At 43.8% G+C, this 24,017-nt stretch overlaps 1 protein-coding gene across 1 annotated transcript in view; it reads right to left on the bottom strand.

Annotated features, from left to right (window-relative positions):
* The window catches only part of LOC124614612 (nucleosome-remodeling factor subunit NURF301), a 298,073-nt gene that overhangs the window by 93,655 nt on the left and 180,401 nt on the right, over positions 1-24,017 (bottom strand). Inside the window, exons 22-23 of the mRNA XM_047142958.1 lie at positions 15,170-15,423; positions 371-535 (exon numbers count right to left, since the gene is read on the bottom strand). Of these exons, the coding sequence (XP_046998914.1) occupies positions 371-535; positions 15,170-15,423 (419 nt within the window). The remainder of the gene's footprint in view (positions 1-370; positions 536-15,169; positions 15,424-24,017) is intronic.

Genomic DNA, 24,017 nt, shown 5'->3' with positions numbered 1-24,017 from the left:
AGACCAAAAAGTGGAATCCTCACGACGAGGATGAAAAATAAGCACTAATTAGACAATGATCACACATATTTCAGTTTTACTGTATGTAAGTTTATGTTTACAGACATGACGGGAACAGCAAATACTAGTGGTAACTCATAAGGACAAAAGTGAAAGAAAAGGATGTTTGCATACTTCTGTGGAAAAATTTATATTTGTAATGTGAGCTGACTAAATCTTGCAAATACTAGAAAATAACTGCAAACAAAAAGGCACAGGGTTATGCCCACACTGCTATCTAATACATATTTGTCAATTGAGAAACAAGTTATTCACAAACAGTTTTATGTAGTAGCTAAAGTACAAAGGTCATATTTTATAATTAAATTACCTTTAGTCATGAAAATTCGCCTTGTACCCAGTAATGCCTTGCCAGAAGTGTTGTTTGTGCTAGTCAGAAGAGATGTGAGAGTACTCTTTCCGCTGGTAAGTTGAGTATTTGGTGAAGATGGAATGGCTACTTTGGTTACAACTTTTAGTGAGCCATCAGCTTGCACTGCAAATTAGAAAAACAAAGAACATCAAGCATTTCATGAATCCCATATTAGCTCCGGAGAGTTGCTTCCTGCATTCCAAATCAAATGTAGAAACATAGATTAATGTTAACTAGGGAGCCCACTATTTGAATATTATTTGCTTTATTTTATCACTGGAGAGAAGCTGGAGAAGAAGGCATCCATAGACAAGACTGGTCATCTTTCCTGTAATTTCACCTACTTTAACATCCTTAATACTACTAGTGTGATATACACCAGCAGGAATACCTGTAGATAATTTAAAGTTTTACATATCCTGTCTTCCTCTCACTCTACTTACATATCTTCTCTTCCTTTCACTCTACATTTGGCTTTATAGTCCTTATATTCATACACTAATGTTTTGTTTATGAAGAATTCTCAGGTGAACAACTGGACTATTGTGACAAGTGTACAGACAACACATGGCAGTCTTATCACTCGATCAACACATCAATGGCCTATACTTCTCACTGGAAGACTCAAGTAACACCACACAGGCACTTCCTTTGGTGACTCAGGAGTCCAATGCGAGAGTCTACTTGGCACCCACAGGTGGGCAAGTGCAAACCACACCAGAGACGTTCATTAGAGGCACCGGTCTACTTACTCATTTTGCAGCTAAGTTTCTGCCAGGCTTGATGAGTTTTCAACACCTGCTGTGATCTTCAGCAAGCTTCTCCCATTTGTCACAGTCAGTATTAAATTTTTTTATTTTTTATTTATTTATTTATTTATTGTTCCGTGGGACCACATTTAGGAGAAGTCTCCATGGTCATGGAACGAGTCAATACAAGAAATTATAACACGATTGTAGAAACAGATAAAATGAAATATAAGAAACATATTCAGGCGACAAGTCGTTAGTTTAAATAAAGAAAATCAAGAATGTAACACTGGGATTTGCTTAATTTTTTAGCTCTTCCAGGAGCTCCTCGACAGAATAGAAGGAGTGAGCCATGAGGAAACTCTTCAGTTTAGACTTAAAAGTGTTTGGGCTACTGCTAAGATTTTTGAGTTCTTGTGGTAGCTTATTGAAAATGGATGCAGCAGAATACTGCACTCCTCTCTGCACAAGAGTCAAGGAAGTGCATTCCACATGCAGATTTGATTTCTGCCTAGTATTAACTGAGTGAAAGCTGCTAACTGTTGGGAATAAGCTAATATTGCTAACAACAAACAACATTAAAGAAAATACATACTGTGAGGGCAATGTCAAAATTCCCAGACTATTGAATAGGGGTCGACAAGAGGTTTTCGAACTTACACCATACATAGCTCGAACAGCCCGTTTTTGAGCCAAAAATACCCTTTTTGAATCAGAAGAATTACCCCAAAAAATAATACCATATGACATAAGCGTATGAAAATATGCGAAGTATACTACTTTTCGTGTTGAAATGTCACTTATTTCAGATACTGTTCTAATGGTAAATAAAGCGGCATTTAGTTTCTGAACAAGATCCTGAACATGGGCTTTCCACAACAGCTTACTATCTATCCGTACGCCTAGGAACTTGAACTGTTCCGTCTCGCTTATAACATGCCCATTCTGTCTGATTAAAATCTCAGTTCTTGTTGAATTGTGGGTTAGAAACTGTAAAAACTGAGTCTTACTGTGATTTAGCATCAAATTATTTTCCACAAGCCACGAACTTATATCATGAACTACATTATTTGATAATGTTTCAATATTACACACAAGATCCTTCACTACCAAGGTGGTGTCATCAGCAAACAGAAATATTTTTGAATCACCTGTAATACTAGAAGGCATATCATTTACATAAATAAGAAACAGCAGTGGCCCCAGCACCGACCCTTGGGGAACGCCCCATTTAACAGTGCCCCGTTGGGACTGAACATCATTACCACTCTCAATATTGCGGAGGATTACCTTCTGCTTTCTGTTCTTAAAGGAAGAGGCGAACCAATTGTAAGCTACTCCCCTTACTCCATAATGTTCCAACTTCTGCAGTAATATTTTGTGGTCAACACAGTCAAAAGCCTTCGTTAAATCAAAGAAAACACCTAACGTTCGCAACCTTTTATTTAATCCGTCCAAAACCTCACAGAGAAAAGAGACTATAGCATTTTCAGTTGTTAAGCCATTTCTAAAACCAAACTGTACATTTGACAGCAAATTATGTGAATTTAAATGCTGCAGTAACCTTGTATATACAACCCTCTCGATAACTTTAGCAAACACCGATGGCATAGAAATAGGTCTATAATTGTCAACATTATCCCTGTCTCCCTTTTTATAAAGTGGCTTCACTACCGAGTACTTTAATCGGTCAGGAAACCGACCACTCCTAAAGGAAAAGTTACAGATATGGCTAAGTACTGAGCTAACATACGTGGAACAATACTTCAGTATTCTGCTAGATACCCCGTCATATCCATGAGAGTTCTTGGTCTTTAGTGATTTAATTATTAACTCAATCTCCCTCTTGTCAGTATCATGGAGGAGCATTTCAGGTAACAGTCTCGAAACACTTTTTTCTAAAAGCGCTATATGATTCCCTGTTGGGACTAGGTTTCTATTTAGTTCACCTGCTATATTCAGAAAGTGATTATTAAGTACTGTACATATATGCGACTTATCAGTAACATGGACATCCCCACTACGCACTGATTCTATATTCTCGACCTGTCTCTGCAGACCAGCCACTTCCTTTACGACTGACCATATGGTTTTAATTTTATCCTGAGACTTAGCTATTCTATCTGCATACCACACACTTTTTGCCTTCCTAATAACTTTTTTAAGCACCTTACAATACTATTTGTAATGGGCTGCTGCATTTAGATTTTGACTGTTTCTAACGTTTTGATATAATTGCCACTTTGTTCTACAAGATATTCTTATCCCTTTAGTCAGCCACCCAGGCTGCCTGTTTGTGCTAGTACCCTGTTTTGAACGTTCTAATGGAAAGCAACTTTCAAAGAGCACGAGAAAAGTCTTGAGGAAAGCATTATATTTATCGTCTACTGTATCAGCACTATAAACATCTTGCCACTCTTGTTCCTTGATAAGGTTTACAAAAGTCTGTACAGCAACTGGATCAGCTTTCCTAAAAAGTTGGTAACTATATTTAACATGTGTTGCAGCACAAAAATCTTTTAGACTTAAAATTTGTGCATCATGATCTGAGAGGCCATTCACCTTTTTGCTAACAGAATGCCCTTCTAATAACGACGAATGAACAAAAATATTGTCTATGGTTGTTCTACTGTTCCCTTGCACTCTCGTTGGAAAGAATACGGTTTGCATAAGATTATATGAGTTAAGGAGGTCTACCAGCATCCTTTTCCTTGCACAATCACTTATACAATTAATACTGAAGTCACCACATATAACTAACTTTTTGTATTTCCTATAAAGTGAACCAAGAACCTCCTCTAGCTTTAGCAAAAATGTTGTGAAATCGGAGTCTGGGGATCTATAAATAACAACAGTAAGAAGTTTAGCTCCACTAAATTTAACCACACCTGCACAACATTCAAACACCTTTTCAGTGCAGTACTTTGAAACATCAATTGACTCAAATGGGATACCGTTTTTCACATACATGGCTACTCCCCCACACCGCAAAGAGCTCCTAGAAAAGCTGCCAGCCAACCTGTATCCTGGTAAAGGAAGCCTCTGAATTATCTCCTTATTTAAGAAGTGTTCAGATATACCAATAATTTCAGAGTCAACATCTATAAGCAGTTCACTAACTTTATCTCTAATACCTTGTATATTTTGATGAAATATACTAATTCCCTCATTAATCGGATACCCAAGCTTTGTAGAAAGTGGTTTCTTTGTTAGAGAGACTTCCCTTAGGCAGGAATACCTATCAGCTGACTTCAATCTAAAAAAGGTATATGCTCTAACACCCACAACTACCAGAATTTTCCCACGAGTGATCCCACCACCCCCACCTATGCTGTCACCTATAAGTTTTGCCAACCTCCCCTTCCCATACCTGTTGAGGTGCAGGCCATGTCTAGTGAAACCCGTCCTACTGATAGACTCCACCGACACCACTGAAATGTGACTCATGCCTTCTGTCATCAGCGCACCCCCAAGTCTCATGTTATTACGCCTGACGGCTGTATTAAGATGAGGCCGATCGTGACGCTGAAACAGTTCCACGAAATGCACATTCGTGTTGCCAGTCTGAGTGGCTATCTTTTCCAGGTCACCATCTATGTCATACTCCCCATCCCTATCAATACTATTACCAGCCCCACCCACAATCACTACCTGATCCTCTTTAGTAAAATCCCTACATAACCCCCCCCCCCCTATGTTAAAAGTCACCTGAGCCAATCCTGCATTAGGCTTCACAATGCTGGTGACCTGGTACTCACTCCCCAAAACTTCCTGCAACTGCTGGCCTACACCTCTACCATGAGAACTACCTAACAGCAGAACCTTCTTCTTTCTCTTAGACTTTGCAACTGTCCTAGCCACCTTAACTGCTGAGGTCTGCTGCATACTTCCTACATCTACAGCTACTTGCACTTGACGCAATCTTTAAAGCGTTAAGCAGGTGTTCCAGTCGGTCTCATGGCATGTTCTATCCCACTAAGTTGTGTATCTCAGGGAAGATGGGTGTGGGCTCAACAATGTAAGTGTCTTAGCCACCTTCAGAGTGGTGGTGATACTCTGTAGTTTCGCAGCATTCAGGACCATCTGTCACATGGTCCCTCCATGTTTTGCCTAGAATGTTTTTTAATGCACTACAGATGAAAGGTGTTGAGCTTGTTTTGTTTGGCATATGGTGTCCAGGTCTCGGCACCATAAAGAGGACGCTCACAGAATGTAAGCTTGATAGATGAACATTTTTGGGGTCAGTGTACAGTATTTGTTGTCCCATACTCTTGTGCAGAGCTTACCAAAAGTGTTCACTACTTTGCCAATTCTTGCATTTATTTCGTCATCTAGAGAAAGACCTGACTCTAGCTAACCAGGATAGCAGAATTTGTTGACTACCCTCAAGAAGGGTCCACCTTTTCATATGGCAGGTGAATCAGTGTGTCCTTGTGACATAATGTGCGTAAGCCTTTGAAAATCCTCTTGAGTGTCTGCCATGAAAGCTGCATCGTCAGAAAATAAAAGTTTACTTACAAATAAGTCCTCATGATAGCACTTGGCTCTGAGTAACAAGATGTTTTTAAGTTTCTCGACAGCCCTGGAACATAGATATGTAACGGGAGAGTTTTGGAGGACACCCTGTCTTCACTAATAAAGTACACAGTCCCTGCTGACTGTGTCAAATGCCTTGTTTAGCTCGATGAAAGCAATGGACTATGGTGTCTTTGGCTTGTGGTGTTTTCCTGAATTTGTCAGAGTGCGAAGATCATAACAAGTAGTAGACCACTGAGCTCAAAACCAACATTGAGATTCAGGTTACATAAGCTCCACAAGCTTGTCCAGTATGCCCAGCACCAAACGGGTGAATGCTACTCTGATGATAGTCAGCAGCGAAATTCCACGGTAACAACTGCAATCCCCATGATTGCCTTTACCTTTGTATAGAGTGATAATGTTGGCATCTTGCATATCCTGCTGCACAGCACCACAGACTAAAATTTCAATACGAGGTTATAGAGCACTGGTAGAAGTGGAGTCAGTTTGATAAATTCTGAGTGGTTGTTGTCTTTGCCATGGCATTTCTTGCATTTAAGGTGCACAACAGCTCACTGAAGTTGCTCCTTCGTAGGCTCCTCGCCCAGCTCATGGCAAAGTGACAAATGAGAAATTTCTGCTGCTGCTATTGGGCTGATGTTCACCGGATGTGACCGCTCACAGCATGTGTTCCACCCTTCGTTGCAAACTGTTGATTACAATCTTTGATGACTGTGCCACTGAACTCCTCAAGTGATTCAGTCTTTCCTAGGAGCAGGCCCAATGGCTTTCTTGATACCCAAATACACTCCGCCGATGTTTCCAGCATTGGTACATTCCTGTATGCTGGTGCAATGTTTCTCCCAATATGTGTTAACAAAGTGTGCTGAACGACTGCCTTTGCTTTGCTTAGAACCCTGCAGGTAGTGTTGTGAAGGTTTAAGTGCCAGTTGATAGTTGCCTGACACTTAGAATCAAGGAGCAGTTTCATGACATCAATATTCTCATGGAGCCAATTATGGGATTTTGCTTTCAAAGTACCAAATGTAGTGCTGGCCGTAAACGATAAGAAGTAACTTGATTTTAAGCCAGTCTTCAACAATGGGTGCATTTGGTCTCAGGTATCAATTTCTTTCCAAACTCTACCACAAAATATTTCTACTGTCCCAGAGTCCTTAATTTTGCACAGTTTAGATCTTTGTTTTGCTAGGTGTCTTAGCAGAGGAATGAAGCTAACTTTTGCAACTGCTATTATATAACCAGTGCCACAATTAGCAATAGGAAAGAGTATGCATGGAGAAAATGGTGGACATCTTTCCTCTTAGTTAAAATAAGATCAAGTCAACACCAATGTTTGGAGTAAGGATACATATAGGAGACCTCATGCCTCGTCTTGCCTTTAAAGTAAGTGTTAGTGATGCACAGTTGGTATTTGGCACAACATTCAAGCAGCCATAAACTGTTCTCATTCATCTTCCCCACCCCATGTGTGCCTAGACAGTCTGGTCAAACGGCAGAATCACATGTGATGTGGGCACATAAGTTGCCTAGAACGCATATCTGAAGGATGCACTCCCTGCAACACTTCACTGAGATGTTCCTAAGACTGATGCTTTAGGTCTGCACTCAAGGTCAACATTGGTGCATGTACAGCTATCAGTGATATTGGTCCGCTCATAGTTGACAAAAGCAAAAGTCATAATGCCTTCTGAGATCCCAATTGGTCTAAAAGTGGTGTATAATAGATCATTGCGAATGGCAAAGTCAAACATCATGTTGTCTGTGTCTGGCAACAAACATCCTTTCCTTTCCAGAAAAATGTGTAATTTCCCTCCTGAACTGAATCCTCATCTGGTAGTCTGGTTTCCTGCAAGGCTTCTACAGCAACAGTAAGCCTGGCTAATTCCAGGTCAATCACGGCTGTTTTGTGAGATCTTGAGAGTTTCCAAAGGTGTCTGAGATGCCTTGCTTCATAGTACAGATGTTCCATGTTCCACAACATAGTGAGGTAGGTTTACACTTATTTTTAGTCCCGGCAGGTGTCAACATTATGGTTGATTGGTTGGTTTAAAAGAGGGGGGAAGGGACCAAATTATGAGGTCATCGGTCCCTCGTTCGTAATAAAACAATGCCACAAGTGTGGGAATAAAACAGATGAGACATATAACACAGAACGGAAGGAAAGGAAAAACCACAAGAGCAAAGGAAAGGCAGCGAACACTAAAAGGAACAAAGGAGGACAAGAAAACAGAGAGATGCTAGAAATGGAAGAGAGTAAACCAAGAAGGCAGAATACAGTGGCTGGCTGACCACGAGAATAAAAAGGAGAAGCCAGCCACTCTGCAACACATTAAAACCCCCACACTAAAAGCACTAGGGTGGAGGGGACAGATGGAAAAAAGGACATGTGCTAAAACTTAGATCAAATGATAAAACCCACCCTCATGAATAAAACGAAAAACTAAATCAGCCAATGAGGCATTGTCAGATAAAATGAGTGGCAACGAGCCCAGTAACCCAAGATTTTGTTGCTGGGCAGTCAGAGTGGGACAGTGCTAGAGAATATGGGCCACTGTCAACAGGGCACCGCACCGACACTGAGGCGGGTCTTCATGGTGCAAGAGGTAACGGTGGGTCACCCAAGCATGGCCAACACGCAGCCGGGAGAGGACAATTGATTCCCTGCAAGAGGCCCGCATGGAAGACTTCCACACATTCATAGTCTCCTTAATGACATGCAGTTTGTTGTGTGTACTATTATGCCATTCCGTCTCCCAAAGCCGAAAAACCATACAGCATAGGTCAGAACACATGCAAGGTTCAGAGACGCCCATCTCCAGAAGCAGTTTCCACGCAGCCTGTTTGGCCAGTCTGCCAACAAGTTCGCTGCCCAGGATGCCAATGTGTGCTGGGGTCCAAACAAACACCACTGAATGACGGGACCGGTCCAGGGCATAGATGGACTCCTGGATGGACACCACCAACGGATGGCAAAGATAGCAATGGTCGATAGCTTGTACCGCTGCTCAAGGGGTCAGTACACAGAAGAAACGATTCCTCGGGGCATGAACAGATATACTGAAGTGCACGAGATATGGCCACCAGCTCTGCAGTGAATACACTGCAGCCATCGGGCAAGGAATGCTGTTCAATACGGCCTCTCTGGACAAAGGCAAAGCCAACATTACCATCGGCCATCGAGCCATTGGTGTAAACCACTTTAGAGCCCCGGAACACTTCAAGAATCAAGAGGAAGTGACAGCGGAGAGCCGCAGATGGCCACGTGAAAGGTCCAGGCAAAGTTTCGTCATACAGCTACACCACAGAGGAGTATGTGAATTGACCTTGAGCAGAGGTGGTGAAGGGAAGGACTCCAGTTCAGACAGAAGCAATCGCATGCAAACCGCAATCGTTAGCCCTGACCTGGGCCGCCTATGTGGGAGGTGAACCGCTGTGCTTGGGAAAGGAAGATGGTAATTAGGATGTTCAGGAGAGCTATGAATGCATGCAACATAACTGGCAAGCAGTAGTGCACGTCTGATCTTCAATGGAGGGACTCCAGCCTACACCAATACACTTGTCACAGGACTCGTCCTAAAAGCTCCTGTCCCTAGTCAAACTCCACAATGGTGCAATGGGTCGAGCAAACGGAATGCTGAGGGTGCCGCTGAGCCATAAATCACACTCCCATAGTTAAGGCGGGGCTGAACAAGGGCTCTGTAGAGCTGCAGCAGCATGGAGTGATCTCCACCCCAGTGTTGCTCAGGCAGTGGAGGGCACTGAGGTGCTGCCAACATTTCCATTTAACCTGATGAAAACGAGGAAGCCAAGTCAAATGAGCACCGAAAACCAGACCTAAGAATCGATATATCTTCATTACAGTGAGTGGATCATCATTAAGGTAAAGTGCTGGTTCTGGATGAATGGTACGATGCAGACAGAAATGCACGACACACATTCATGGGGGAAAACTGGAAGCCGTGGGCTAGAGCCCATGACTGCACCTTGTGGATGGCTCCCTGTAGGAGACGCTCAACAACACAAGAACTGGAGCAGCAGTACGAAATGCAGAAGTCTTCTGCATAAAGAGAAGGTGAGACAAGAGGGCCCAACAACTGCTGCTAGACCATTAATGGCCACAAAAAGAGAGAGACACTCAATACAGAGCCCTCTGAGACTCCATTCTTCTGGATATGGATGGAACTGTGGGAGGTACCAACTTGGATACGGAAAGTACAGAGCAACAGGATAAAAATCGGGAGCGGGCCCCAGAGACCCCACTCACACAATGTGGTAAGGATACGATGTCGCCAGGTCATGTTGTATGCTTTACGTAAGTCAAAAAAGATGGCAACCAGGTGTTGGTGTTGGAAAAGGCTGTTTCGATGGTAGACTCGAGAGACACAAGATTATTGGTGGTAGAGTGACCCTCTTGGAAGCCGCCCTGACATGGAGCCAGTAGGCCACGTGACCCCAGGTCCCAACCCAACCGCCGCCACACCAAATGTTCCAGCAGCTTACAAAGAATGTTGGTGAGGCTGATGGGCCGATAGCTATCCACATCAAGTGGGTTTTTACCGGGTTTGAGCACCGGAATGATGGTTCTCTCCCGCCACTGCAATGGAAAGACACCATCGCACCAGAGTCGGATGAAGATGACGAGGATGTGTCGCTTGTACCCAGATGAGAGATGTTTAATCATCTGGCTGTGGATCCGATAAGGCCCAGGAGCTGTGTTGGGGCAATGTGCAGGGGCACTGAGGAGCTCCCACTCTGCAAATGGGGCATTATAGGATTCACTGTGGCGAGTAGTGAATGAGAGGACTTTCCCTTCCAGCCGCTGTCTGAGAGTGCGAAAGGATGGGGGATAATTCTCCAATGCAGGGGCTTGAACAAAGTGCTCGGCAATCACGTTTGTGTCGGTAGATAACACACCATTCGTGGTAACACCAGAAATGCCTGCTGGGGTCTGGTACCCGAAAAGACATTTGATCGTTGCCTAGACTTGGGAAGGTGACGTATGGAACCCAATGGTTGAGACGTATCTGTCCCAACACTCCTGCTTCCATCATTTGATAACTTGGTGAATGCAGGCACGAAGCTGTTTAAAGGCTATGAGGTGCTCTAGGGAAGAGTGCCACTTATGCTGCTGTAGAGCTCACTGATGCTCCATAATTGCTTCAGTGACTTCTGGCGACCACCAAGGGACTGCCCTATGCTGGGGGCATCCTAAAGAGCAAGGGATCGCATTTTCTGCTAGAGAAAGGATTGTTATAGTCACCTGCTCAACCATCACATCGATGTAACTGTGTGAGGGAGATTCAACGGTGACAGCAGAGTTGAAACTTTCCCAGTTCGCCTTGTTTAAGGTCCATCTGGGCATGTGTCCGTGCGCCTGATGCCAGGGCAGTGACAGGTAGATGGAGAAGTATTCACTACCACACAGGCCGTCATGTGCTCTCCAGTGGATAGATGAGAGAAGTTGGATGGGTTGTTTGGGGAAGGAGACCAGACAGATAGGTCATTGGTCTCATCGGATTAGGGAAGGATGGGGAAGGAAGTCGTCTGTGCCCTTTCAAAGGAACCATCCCGGGATTTGTCTGGAGTGATTTAGGGAAATCACTGAAATCCTAAACCAAGATGGCCGGATGTGGGATTGAACCGTCATCCTCCTGAATACGAGTCCAGTGTCAAACCACCGCGCCACCTCGCTCGGTGCGATGAGAAAAGTCCTGGGTTGCAAATTGATAAATCAATGGCCGAGTAACTACCATGAGCCACACTGAAATGTGTGGCAGCCCCAGTATTTAAGAGGCAGAGGTCGAACTGAGAAGTAAAGAAACTTCCAGGCAGATTAAAACTGTGTGCTGGACCGAGACTCGAACTCGGGACCTTTGCCTTTCGCGGGCAAGTGCTCTACCAACTGAGCTACCCAAGCATGACTCATGCCCCGTCCTCACAGCTTTACTTCCGCCAGTATGGCGTATGAGACAGTAAAGTTTCGACATCTCTGCCTCAGCCAGTAAGTACAGTGCCACCCACAAGGGGTTACGGGCATTAAAATCTCCCAAAAGTAGGAAAGGTTTAGGGAGTTGATCAATCAGTGCAGCTAACACATTCAGGGGTACTGCACCATCTGGAGGAAAATATACATTGCATACAGTTAATTCCTGCGTCATCCTTATTCTGACAGCCACAGCTTCAAGAAGGGTTTGAAGGGGCACAGTGTCACTACAGACTGAGTTTAGGACATAAATGCAAACTCCAACTGACACTTCATTATAGTCACTATGGATCCTGTATTATCCCTTACAGCCGTGTACAGCAAGGGTCCGCATTGTCGGTAACCAGGATTCCCAGAGGGCAATGCAGATAACAGGTGCAAAGCTTAACAGTTGCCGTAGCTCAGCAAGGTGGTGGAAAAAACTGCCGCAATTCCACTGGAGGATGACGTCATCGAGAGACTAGGACAGCATGGTACATTCAGTGAGGCAGTTTACGCCTCAGAGTCACCTGCTGCTACTGGCTTATTGCCTGAGCAGCCTACGTCCATTGCGTCTGAGGGTCTGGCGAGATCTATGTCCTCAGCGGACGCCAGAATCTCCACCCCCATCCTCAGATGCAGAGCTTGTAGGTAGCGGTGGTGTGGGTGCCACCGCAATTTCCTTGGTCTTAGGGGACTGCTTTTTGGATTTCTCTTGCTGCTCCTTGGGTTTCCCTGGCTGGGAGGACTTCACTGGCTCAGTCTCCGGGACTGAGGATGAGCGTGAAGCCCTACAACCGGCTGCTTTTGAGCTCTTCTGCCCCTGGCGGGTGTCATCTTTCCCACTAGCAGAAACCTCGGAAGGAAGTGACCCAAGGGACCCCTTCCTAACAAGAGAAGCTGAAGAAGACTTATGCTTCTCTGGGTTAGAAGTGGGGACAGACGCTGGGAGGGAAATGCCACCCACCATCAAGGGGGCAGGTGTAGTCTTCCAGCTCTGAGAGGTGACTGGGGATGATGGAGCTGATGGTGCCAGAAACGTTGTAGCGCTGGCATAAGACGATGTCATACATAGAGCGTGCAGGCGTTCAAATTTTCTCTTAGCCTCATTCTAGGTCAGGGTCCTGTAATCCATAATTGTCCTTTCTTTCTTGAGAATCCTGCAGTCAGGTGAGCAAAACGAATGGTGCTCTCCGCAGTTGACACAGATGGGAGGCGGGGCACATGGAGTATTGGGATTTGATGCTGGAAGTACAGCGGGAAGACATATGGCCGCACTTCCAGCACTTAAAGCACCACATCGGGAGAGGGATATCGGGCTTTACATCACAGCACTAGACCATCACTTTGACCTTCTTGGGCCATGTATCACCCTTGAAGGCCAAGATGAAGGCACCGATGGCAACCCGATTATCCATCGACCCCGGTGGACGAAATGTACACCTCGCCACTCTAAATTGGCGCGCAGCTAGTCGTCAGACTGCAAAAGAAGGTCCCTGTGAAACATGATACCCTGGACCATATTTAAGCTCTTATGGGGCGTGATGGTTACAGAAACATCCCCCAGCTTGTCACAAGTGAGTAACGTCCATGACCTGGCAGAGGATGCTGTTTTGATCAAGACTGACCCAAATCTCATTTTGGACAATCCCCCCACCTCCCTAAACGTGTTTTAAATTCTCAACAAAAAACTGAGGCTTCATTGTCATGAAAGATTCCCCATTAGCTCTTGAACATACAAGGCACAGGGGGGAATAAGATCGACTACCATCCTTAGCCTAATGTTCCTTGCATGGTATGGCCAGGGAGGGGAACGATTTGGTGTTACACTCCTGTGCGTTGAATTGAGCTCATGAGCATTTAGAGACTGCTGGTATTTCTTCACCAGCAAGTAATGATGTACTACGCTTCATTGCGTGTCATCCACCCTGATGCCACCCACTCAACCAGGGGGCCTTCCCACGGGCGCCACACAGCCGCAGCAGAGGCCACCCGGTGGGATGGCCATTGCCAGGTCTCCCGATGCCCCAGGGTGATGGGCATCTACACCTTGGCTTATTTGGGGAGTTAACGGTGCAGGCACCAGCAGAGCAGTCCCTGTGTGGTCGGGAGGCTACAACCAACAGGGTACATGGCGGCCCCACCACAACGGATTGGCTACCGTGCTGGATATCAGGTGCAAAAAAGTCCAAAGTCATCGTCGACACACAAACTGACACAGCATAGTGCATGGTGGAAAACGCACCCAGGAAGGTGTCCTTGCCCAAGAAAAGCAGAAGGAGAATGAGCGGGACTGAAATGCGACGACGAGAAAGTGGGCTAAAGATCTCAATGCACGATGGACACGATGCACCATGTAAGGTGCCCTTCCCCAATTGGCTTGCTCTTTGGGAAAAGTTTGAAGAATGGAGGTCAAACCCTATAGGGGACCATCACTTAAAGGCCGAAACGTGTGAAACTCCTTTCAGTCACCTCTTACGACGGGCAGGAATACCTCGGGCCTATTTTTATCCCCGGACCCACAGGGGTATGTCATTATGGTGACGGCTCTGAGTGAGGCTAGTGATCTATACACGCAAGCAGAACAATCGGCATCGGACAAGCCAGCACCTAACTGACTTGGGGCTGCCCAGCTTGAAGCGGGCATTGACTGGCCAGTGGACCTACAGTGGGTCCTCCCACTGTTGATAACAGCCTCTGGTGCCTGCATGTATGTCCATTTGTATGGGCTTGTAACTGGTAAATTACCACTGGCCATGTCAATTCCACGTGATAGATGATAAGTGGATAGAGGGTCTTCTCTGAACACGCTGCATCTTGGACACGTTTTACAAGCCAGTGACCTTGCCCGCTACTCATGCCACCCTCTCAGCCTTGCTGACTCATTCTCCAGGAACCACAACACACGGCATATGAAGTCAGGCTGGCTGCAAGCAGTTGCCGCTCATTTCCAGTTGTAATCTACTCATGCCTCAAGAAAATGCCAATTGTGGGATATGCTTTGGAGTTGTCTTACAATTATAAGAATTTTATATCCTTGTTGACGAAGCGGGCAGAGAATTGAACTGAACAATATAACCAATTAAAATGAAATAACTGTACTATCTCTGCTTTTTTAATTCCTCACTACTGCCAATTTTCAAAATATAACAATCCATTCAGGTAAAGAGCTTCTGTAAATTGGAACACACATGGACAAAGGGGAAGAAGTAAATCATTAGGTTTCACAATTTACTAAATAAATACAATACATGATTTACGGGCTGTACCTAAAACATCAATAAAGATGTGTTAATTAAACAAACTAATTTATGTTGAAGGAAAGGGATGGAAAATTCCATGCCTAGATTTATATACACTCACAAATTTTGATTACATTTTCTACAAGACTGTCTATCAGTACAGGATTGTGGAAGAATAGAAGTGCTTCAACAGCGAGAACAAGAACAAGGAAAAAGTGAAGTTCTCTCTTAAACAGAAAGTACACTTCAAATAAGTCAGACTTGCCTTGTTGCGTAGTGGGTACAACTTTCAAAACCTGTCCACTTGGAACCTTTAGTGTTTCCAAAGCGCGTTTTTGTTGATGAGCAGCTCTCTGCATGCGCAACTGTTGTTCCATTTTTTCCTTTATTTCTTCTGGTGTCGATTTTCCACTAACCATTTCCAATTTTGCATTTCCGCCTGCTGCTACACCATCTGTCTTGGCAGCTAATGAGCCCGAACGACTCCTAGTAACAACCTGTGCATTAGTCTTCTCCAACCTGATGTAAGCGGGATCAAAAAGAAATTGGGAAAAGTTAGTAAATCACACAAGCATGCATTTAACACAAAACATTTCAGATAAAGCATTATTATTAAATCAGTGTGCTGAATGATCTCAAATTAAGTCACATAATTAATGTGGGGCAATAAAATGTGAATAACAAAACATTATTTCTTCTGCACTACTGAAAACTGAAAGTACAAGTACACCTTTTTCAATTTCCACAATCTACATCTACATCTACATCCATACTCCGCAAGCGACCTGACGGTGTGTGGCGGAGGGTACCATGAGTACCTCTATCGGTTCTCCCTTCTATTCCAGTCTCGTATTGTTCGTGGAAAGAAGGATTGTCGGTATGCTTCTGTGTGGGCTCTAATCTCTCTGATTTTATCATCATGGTCTCTTTGCGAGATATACACAGGAGGGAGCAATACTGCTTGACTCTTCGGTGAAGGTATGTTCTCGAAACTTTAACAAAAGCCCGTACCGAGCTACTGAGCGTCTCTCCTGCAGAGTCTTCCACTGGAGTTTATCTATCATTTCCGTAACGCTTTTGCGATTACTAAATGATCCTGTAACGAAGCGCGCTGCTCTCCGTTGGATCTTATCTATCTCTCCTATCAACCCTATCTGGTACGGATCCCACACTGCTGAGCAGTATTCAAGCAGTGGGCAAACAAGTGTACTGTAACCTACTTCCTTTGTTTTCGGATTGCATTTCCTTAGGATTCTTCCAACGAATCTCAGTCTGGCATCTGCTTTACCGACGATCAACTTTATATAATCATTCCATTTTAAATCACTCCTAATGCGTACTCCCAGATAATTTATGGAATTAACTGCTTCCAGTTGCTGACCTGCTATTTTGTAGCTAAATGATAAGGGATCTATCTTTCTATGTATTCACAGCACATTATACTTGTCTACATTGAGATTCAATTGCCGTTCCCTGCACCATGCGTCAATTCGCTGCAGATCCTCCTGCATTTCAATCCAATTTTCCATTGTTACAACCTCTCGATACACCACAGCATCATCTGCAAAAAGCCTCAGTGAACTTCCGATGTCATCCACCAGGTCATTTATGTATACTGTGAATAGCAACAGTCCTATGACACTCCCCTGCGGCACACCTGTGGCATTACATTGTTCTGAGGTGAAACAAAACATTCATTCATGTAATCATGGTGTATACGAGAACAGGAGGCAGGGAGGAATTCCCAGATTTTTCTGGCTCTCCTGGTTAAAAATGCATCTCCCCCCCCCACACACACGAAAATTCCAAGGTGAAAATACACTTTCTCCATGATAATCAACAGTGTACTTTCCCTTGGAGCTGTAAAAACATCAATCCTTTGAATGGTAAAGGTTTCATACACCAACAAGAATTTCCCGGCACTTTGGAAAACGAAACTCAGGAAGGGGGGAAAAAAAGAAAAGGAAACACAGTTTGGAAAGATCTTTGATGTGCAGCAACATGTACGCTGCATATTTTCATATTACGATATGCTGCATATTTCGTATTATGAAAGTATAAATTCGAATTCCACCAAACACAGCACATCAGTTTCCGAAGCATTGAAACAGAGATTGCAATGCACTGTTGTAAGCCAATCACAGCAGATATTCAGAGCATAGGACACGTGATGTAGCCAGCCAATAGCAACATCACTGTTAAGTAGTGTGAACACACAAATAGGAAAAGTTAATGGTTTATATTAATGTACATAATGTAGCCAGAAGAAAAGCTAAGCTTTCACATATAATACTGGTCTTGAAGATTAATAAGTTACAAGAAAAGTTAAGCTTTCACATATAACATTGGTCTTTTTAGTGTGTGTTACAGTTTAAGATACATCACACAATTGTGCCAATAAAATTTTAAACAATGACATTAATGCCTGGTCTTCTGGGCTCAAAATTATTGTAAGTGGCTGGTCCTGGAAGTTTTAAGTTTTACATACGAGTCAAAGGCTCTGTGATACAGAAAATTCATTGTACATTCTCACACGTAACATAGTTCATCTAGCATAAAAGAAAATTTTCTTTGAAAATAACGCTTTTCGAAGAACCATTCATAATATTATCCCACAACCTCTTAGGCATGAGTTCATTTCAGAAGCTGCCAGAGAGCACCAGAAAACAGGCGTTACTACGTGTGGGCAGCTACAATGACATAGGAAGCCCATATGTTCGTACACATATAGCATCAAGAGATCTTACATGACATCATAAAAGAAACAGATCATCACAGGATACTCCAACAACATAGGAATTTTGTAAACCAGCTTAAAGGACACATTCATATGTCAAGATTCACTATGAAGTAGGCCCCAACTTGACATTAAGCTTTTCAGTGCGCTTTTTAGGAAACAAATGTTCTTGGAGTACCAGTACTGTATTGTCTCATGTTTGATGCTTTATTGTGACATAATGCCACATGTGCCAGAAGATGAAAATGTGCACTTGAAATTCAGTGAACAGTTGAAACTAGTCAATATTGTGAATGAAGCAGTTTGTTTCTTATAAACTGACTGTATCTGCTGAAAAGATTAATAAAAGCCACGTTCATTTAGCAAACCGACAAAAATAACTTCACAGTAGAGCAAGGCGATTAATGCTTGCTGCCACAACCATGAAATACGATCAAATCAGAAAACAAACTAATAACAGCCTTCCGTAATTATGTGGACGTATTTTAAATAAGTTGATAGCTTCCAGCCACAGAAATATGTTTTGTTTTCATTTGACGTGTGAACTGAAAAGGAAGTAGGACAGCAGGAAACAGCAGAATCACTAAACCCAACATGGGTCACTATCCCCCTCCCCACTAAAACCCAGACTGTCGATGAGCCTACTGGCAAATGCTCAAAACAAACTTAATGAAACAGTTGTGACATCATGCTCATCTGAAGCAGTTTGTTGTTATGAGTATTCCATAAACTTCATCCTATAGCCTTTGAGACATTTTGCTGTCTGTCAGTTATTAACAGTCAAAATTACAAAAATTCAACTGAACACCGTAACACTGAAAAATTCCCAGAATTCTAGAAAATTCCCGGGTTTTTCCTGTTTTCTCCCGGATAAAAAAAAATCCTGGTTTTCCCAGTTGTCCTGGATCATATACACCCTGATAATCCTAATACATGCTATGCAATATAACACAAATGCCAATTTATCACATGCTCAGCTTCTTCTTTACATAACATTAAAGCTCTGGAAGTAATGGCTGAAAACCGATTTTGTGCTATGACACCTCAGTTTTAATGGCTGTGATGCGTGCCTCTCGTGTTACTAACTTTGCTGTATTTGAGAGAGCTCCAAAATATGGAAAATAAGAAAATCTCTGTTACTGAATGTGTGCGGGCATATTTAGTATCACCACTGTGGGCCGGAGGGTCGGTTTAGCCACTTAATTCGAGCCTGTACACTGTGGAGTTCCAGCAAGTCACGAGTCACCAAGATGGAGCCGCAGACTTAGCCTCTAAGCCTCTAGTAAAGAGGCAGGCAGCACATAGCAATCTTCTAGTGAACATAGCTGACTGGCGGTGAAGGGGTGGGGGGTGGGGGGCTAGCGCACGTGCAGTGAACATAATGTTTTACAAACAAACAACAGGATCTGACAAATGTAAGATTAAGGTTGTGCATGATTCTCACCTTAGTGTAGTGCAACGATGTTCTAACAAACTATATGTCTCATTACATACTGCTGGCCATTGTGTGAACTTTCAGTTAGACACAGGTGCATCAGTCACTTTACTTAATCGTGCCACATACCCACATACTAACCTCACTGCTTACAATAAACTGAAAATTCCGTTGCTTGGACAGTGTAGTTTTCCTGACACAAATCTCACATCAGGACAGTGAATTTTACTGTGTTGAAATCAAGAGACAAAGAGAACATTTTTGGTTTGGATTCCCTTTGATCTCTTTGGCCTTAGCATCCAAGACAATGTTCTTTCCATATCAGCTTTTGATCTGAAAGCCAATGTAGCTAGCTTACTTAAGGAATTTCCTGAACTATTTTCAGAAGTCATGGGAAAAGCTAATAACTTTGTAGCGCACATTACAATGAAAGACAATGCAAAACCTAAGTTTTTCCAGACCTGCGCTGTTTCAGTTGCTTTAAGAGACAAAGTAACCAGTGAATTGAAAGAATTGCAAGATAATGGTGTCATTGCTCCCATTCAAGCTAGTCAATGGGCCAGTCTACTAATTTTGTTGCCTAAGCCTTCTGGTCACATTCACTTTTGTGTTCAAGTCTACAGTCAACCTATAGACAGTAGTTAACACTTATCCGTTATCTTGCCCTGAGGAACTCATGGACAGGCTTGATACAGGACGTTACTTTCGTAAGATAGATTTGCGTGATGCTTACTTGCAAATTCCTTTCAATCAAGAATCAAAGAAAGTGTTTGTTGTAAATACACACTTAGGGCTGTTCAAGTATTTGCGTTTGCTCTTCAGCAGTGCTTCTGCAAACGCAATTTTTCAATGTTACTTGGAACAGCTGACTGCAAAAGTGTCACTTTGTTCAAAATATCTTGACGATATTGTCATCTCAGGTTGTACACCAGAGAAACACATTGCCAATTTGCGTACTCTTTTCCGAGTGTTGTCAGAAGCAGGACCCAAGTGTCATCTTCGAAAAGTGTGACCTTTTTCAAACCGAGCTACATACTTTGGCCACGTGATAAACAGTTAATGTGTGCTCAGTTCATACCGAATGCCACTCGGATAACGGCTTCATTGCATCGTAAATATGTACTCTTTGTGGACTAAAGGGTGTCAAAATGCATTTCAGCAACTCAAAAACGTCTTGCTTAGTGCATTTTGATCCTGCCAAGACAGTAATTTTACAGTTGACGCTGCTTCTTACGGAATCAGTGCTGTGCTGTCGCACAAAAGTGGTGAACAAAACAGACCTACTGATTTGCCTCAAAGTTGCTCACTCAAACTCGGTGCAATTATTTGCAAACAGAAAAAGAAGCTCTTGCTATGGTGTATGGCGCGACAAAATTCCATCGCTATATGTATTGTCGTAAGTTCTATTTAGTGACAGACCACAAGCCTTTGCAGTCCTTGTTTCATCTGTCAAAGCCTACATGCACAGCTCAAAAATGGCAATGCTGGGCTTTGTTGCTTTCGCATTATCGGTATGAACTTGTGTACAGACCTCCGGTAAAGCATGGCAATGCAGACACCCTTTTTCGCCTCCCAATTGGCCCAGACTCTGATTCTGATGCATCTGTCGCATCTTGTTGCTGAATCGATGGGGAGGACTCTGAATTGCTGGAATATTTTCCTCTGAACTACAGAAAAATTGTGCAGGACACGGAAGCAGACCCAGGTCTCAAGATTTCATTGAATTATATTTGCAGGTCTTAGCCTCCTTCATTGACCAGTATCCAGAACTCAGTTGTATATCAATATTTTGAACCTCAGCATATCCTTTCAATTGAACAGGGTGTGATTCTAGTTCAAAATGACAATGGACAATCCTGTGTGCATATTCCCAAAGTGTTGCAAAAGGATGTGTTGCGGTTGATCCACCAAGGACAATGAGGAATTGTTCTGACTAAACAGTTAGTGTGCTGGCACTGTACTTGGCAGAGCATGGACACCCACATTGAACAGATGATGTCACAGTGTCGCGCATGCGCGGAGATCCAATCCACTCCACCACACACAATCACAGCTTGGCCTAAGATTCAATTGTCATAGCAATGAGTGCACAGAGACTTTGCAGGACCATTTTGAAACACTTGTTGGCTCATAGTGGTAGCCTCTTCCAGCAAGTTCCCATTTGCGATGCCTATGAACTCTACCACATCACGTAGTACCATTCAAGCAATGTCCTCAATATATGCATCGGAGTATTGCCACATGGACTACAGTTCGCTTCACGTGCCTATGAACAGTTTTGTGAACGCAATGGCATTCATCATCTAACAAGTGCTCCATCTCACCTGCAGTCCAACAGAGAAGCAGATCACTTAGTACGTACTTTCAAACAAGAGATGGCCAAGCTTTGCACCACCCACACATGGGAACAGGCATTGCAATTCTTTCGCGCACAAGATGGACCATCACTGGTGGAACTTCTGTATGGCCGCAGCCATCGGACATTAGTACACTTGCTACACCCATCGCGGCATCCAGCGCTGCCAATGGTCCGCTAGCCATGTAATCTTCTTCTTTTCAGTGTTTAAGGCAATTGTGGGCACTGGGAAAGAGGTGTAATCCAGGAATGCATTGGCTCATATACACTATGTGATCAAAAGTATCTGGAAGCTCCCAAAAACATACGTTTTTCATATTAGGTGCATTTTGTAGTCAGTAGACATCGTGAGAGAGCAGATGGGGCACTCCGTGGAACTCACGGACTTCGAACATGGTCAGGTGATTGGGTGTCACTTGTATCATACGTCTATATGCAAGACTTCCACACTCCTAATCATCCCTAGGTCCACTTTTCCGATGTGATATGAAGTGGAAAAGTGAAGGGTCACGTACAGCTCAAAAGCATACAGGCTGACCTCGTCTTTTGACTGAGAGAGACCACCAATAGTTGAAGAGAGTCATAATGAGTAATAGGTACACATCTATCGAGACCATCACACAAAATTCCAAACTGCATCAGGATCCACTATAAGTATTATGACAGTCAGGTGGGAAGTGAGAAAACTTGGATTTCATGGTCGAGCGGCTGCTCATAAACCACACATCATACGGGTAAATACCAAACAATGTCTCGCTTGGTGTAAGGAGCGTAAACATTGGACGATTGAACAGTGGAAAAAATGTGTGTGGAGTGACGAATCACAGTACACAATGTAGCGATCCGATGGCAGGGTATGGATATGGCGAATGCCCTGTGAACGTCAACTGCCATTGTGTGTAGTGCCAATTGCAAAATTCAGAGGCAATGGTGTTATGGTGTGATCCCATTTTGCATGGAGGGGGCTTGCACCCCTTGTTTTGCATGGCGCTATCACAGCACAGGCCTACGTTGATGTTTTAAGCACCCTCTTGCTTCCCACTGTTGAAGGGCATTTTGGGGATGGTGATTGCATCTTTCAACATGATCGAGCACCTGTTCATAAAGTACAGCCTGTGGCGGAGTGGTTACACGACAATAACATCCCTGTAATGGACAGGCCTGCACACAGTCCTTACCTGAATCCTACAGAACACCTTTGGGATATGCTGGAATGCCGACTTCGTGACAGGCCTCACCGACTGACATCGATACCTCTCCTCAGTGCAGCACTCTGTGAAGAATGGGCTGCCATTCCCCAAGAAACTTTCCAGCACCTGACCGAAAGAATGCCTGCGAGACTGGAAGCTGTCATCAAGCCTAAGGGTGGACCAACACCATATTGAATTCCAGCATTACCGATGGAGGGCACTATGAACTTGTAAGTCATTTTCAGCCAGGTGTCCGTATACTTTTGATTACATAGTGTATTTACTTAATTGCAGGTCGTGATGGTTTGCAGCACCACGACTAGAACCAAATTCGTGCATGTCAGTTTCCCCGTGATCCTGCTGCTTTTCTTCCCCCACATTCATGGTTTCACAGGATCATGTGGTCTTCACAGCTGCCCACTGGTGCCACCACAGCACCCCAGGAGCAGATGAACCACACGCTCTCACCCACGCCATCCCTGCTTGTTGACCCCATGGACCTAGATCCGCCGTCACCGTCATCGCCCCAGCACACGCGCTAAGGCCTGTACGTGTGGCCTGAAAGCAATTTTCAGGAGGATGTCTCTGTTGCCTAACAAGCAAGATGGTGGGGTACAGTTGGGCGTCTGCCATCCTCCACAGTCACGGCTCCCAGCGCATCACGATGTCAAGCATCCTGCCTCCCTCCCCGATGTCGTTCACAGCCTCACTACACGACAATGGTGCGGCATTTCGGGGGGGAGGAAAGTACTGGCATACATTGGCGCCAGCACACCATGTGGCACAGAGTTTAAGGGAGTATTGATAGAGGTCAATAACAAGACTCACGCAGCCAACACCCTCATAGCCGCGAGTAATTAGGATTGCTGCCACAAACCGGAGGGTAGCATGGAGACAGGCAGCACATAGCAATCTTATAACAGACTTCTAATTCAACAGCATTGAGGCTACGTGGGCTATCCAGAAGAGAGCTTGTATCACAGCACTTGGCAACTTAAGTTAAGTAGCTCTTTGTTTATGAATAAAGAACCCAGTTAATAATTGCATACAGTTTGTGTTATAGAACGAGGATACCGATTATTGACCAACATCCTCTCCACGTTTTCCATAGTACAGCTCTACAGAGACAACGAGACGACATAAAAGCGGTTAAAGAGAATACCACAGAATGTTTCGCCTATTAAAGACAATGTAGTGTACTTCACAGTCTTCAGTTTACACAAATAAAAAGGTTCATTGTTAATTATAAATAATTCAATAAAAACAATACTATAAACTACACTACAACAGCGTTAGACACACAAAAGCAGATTGAATACATATTTTTGGCAAAAATGAACACAATGTTCATAAAAACTTTCACAAAACAGACAGAAGATGCTAGAGGAGGGATGC

Source organism: Schistocerca americana, chromosome 1, assembly GCF_021461395.2.
Source record: "Schistocerca americana isolate TAMUIC-IGC-003095 chromosome 1, iqSchAmer2.1, whole genome shotgun sequence".
NCBI classification, from domain to species: domain Eukaryota; kingdom Metazoa; phylum Arthropoda; class Insecta; order Orthoptera; family Acrididae; genus Schistocerca; species Schistocerca americana.
The sequence above is the reverse complement of the archived record's forward strand: the minus strand, read 5'-3'. Positions and strand labels throughout refer to the sequence as shown.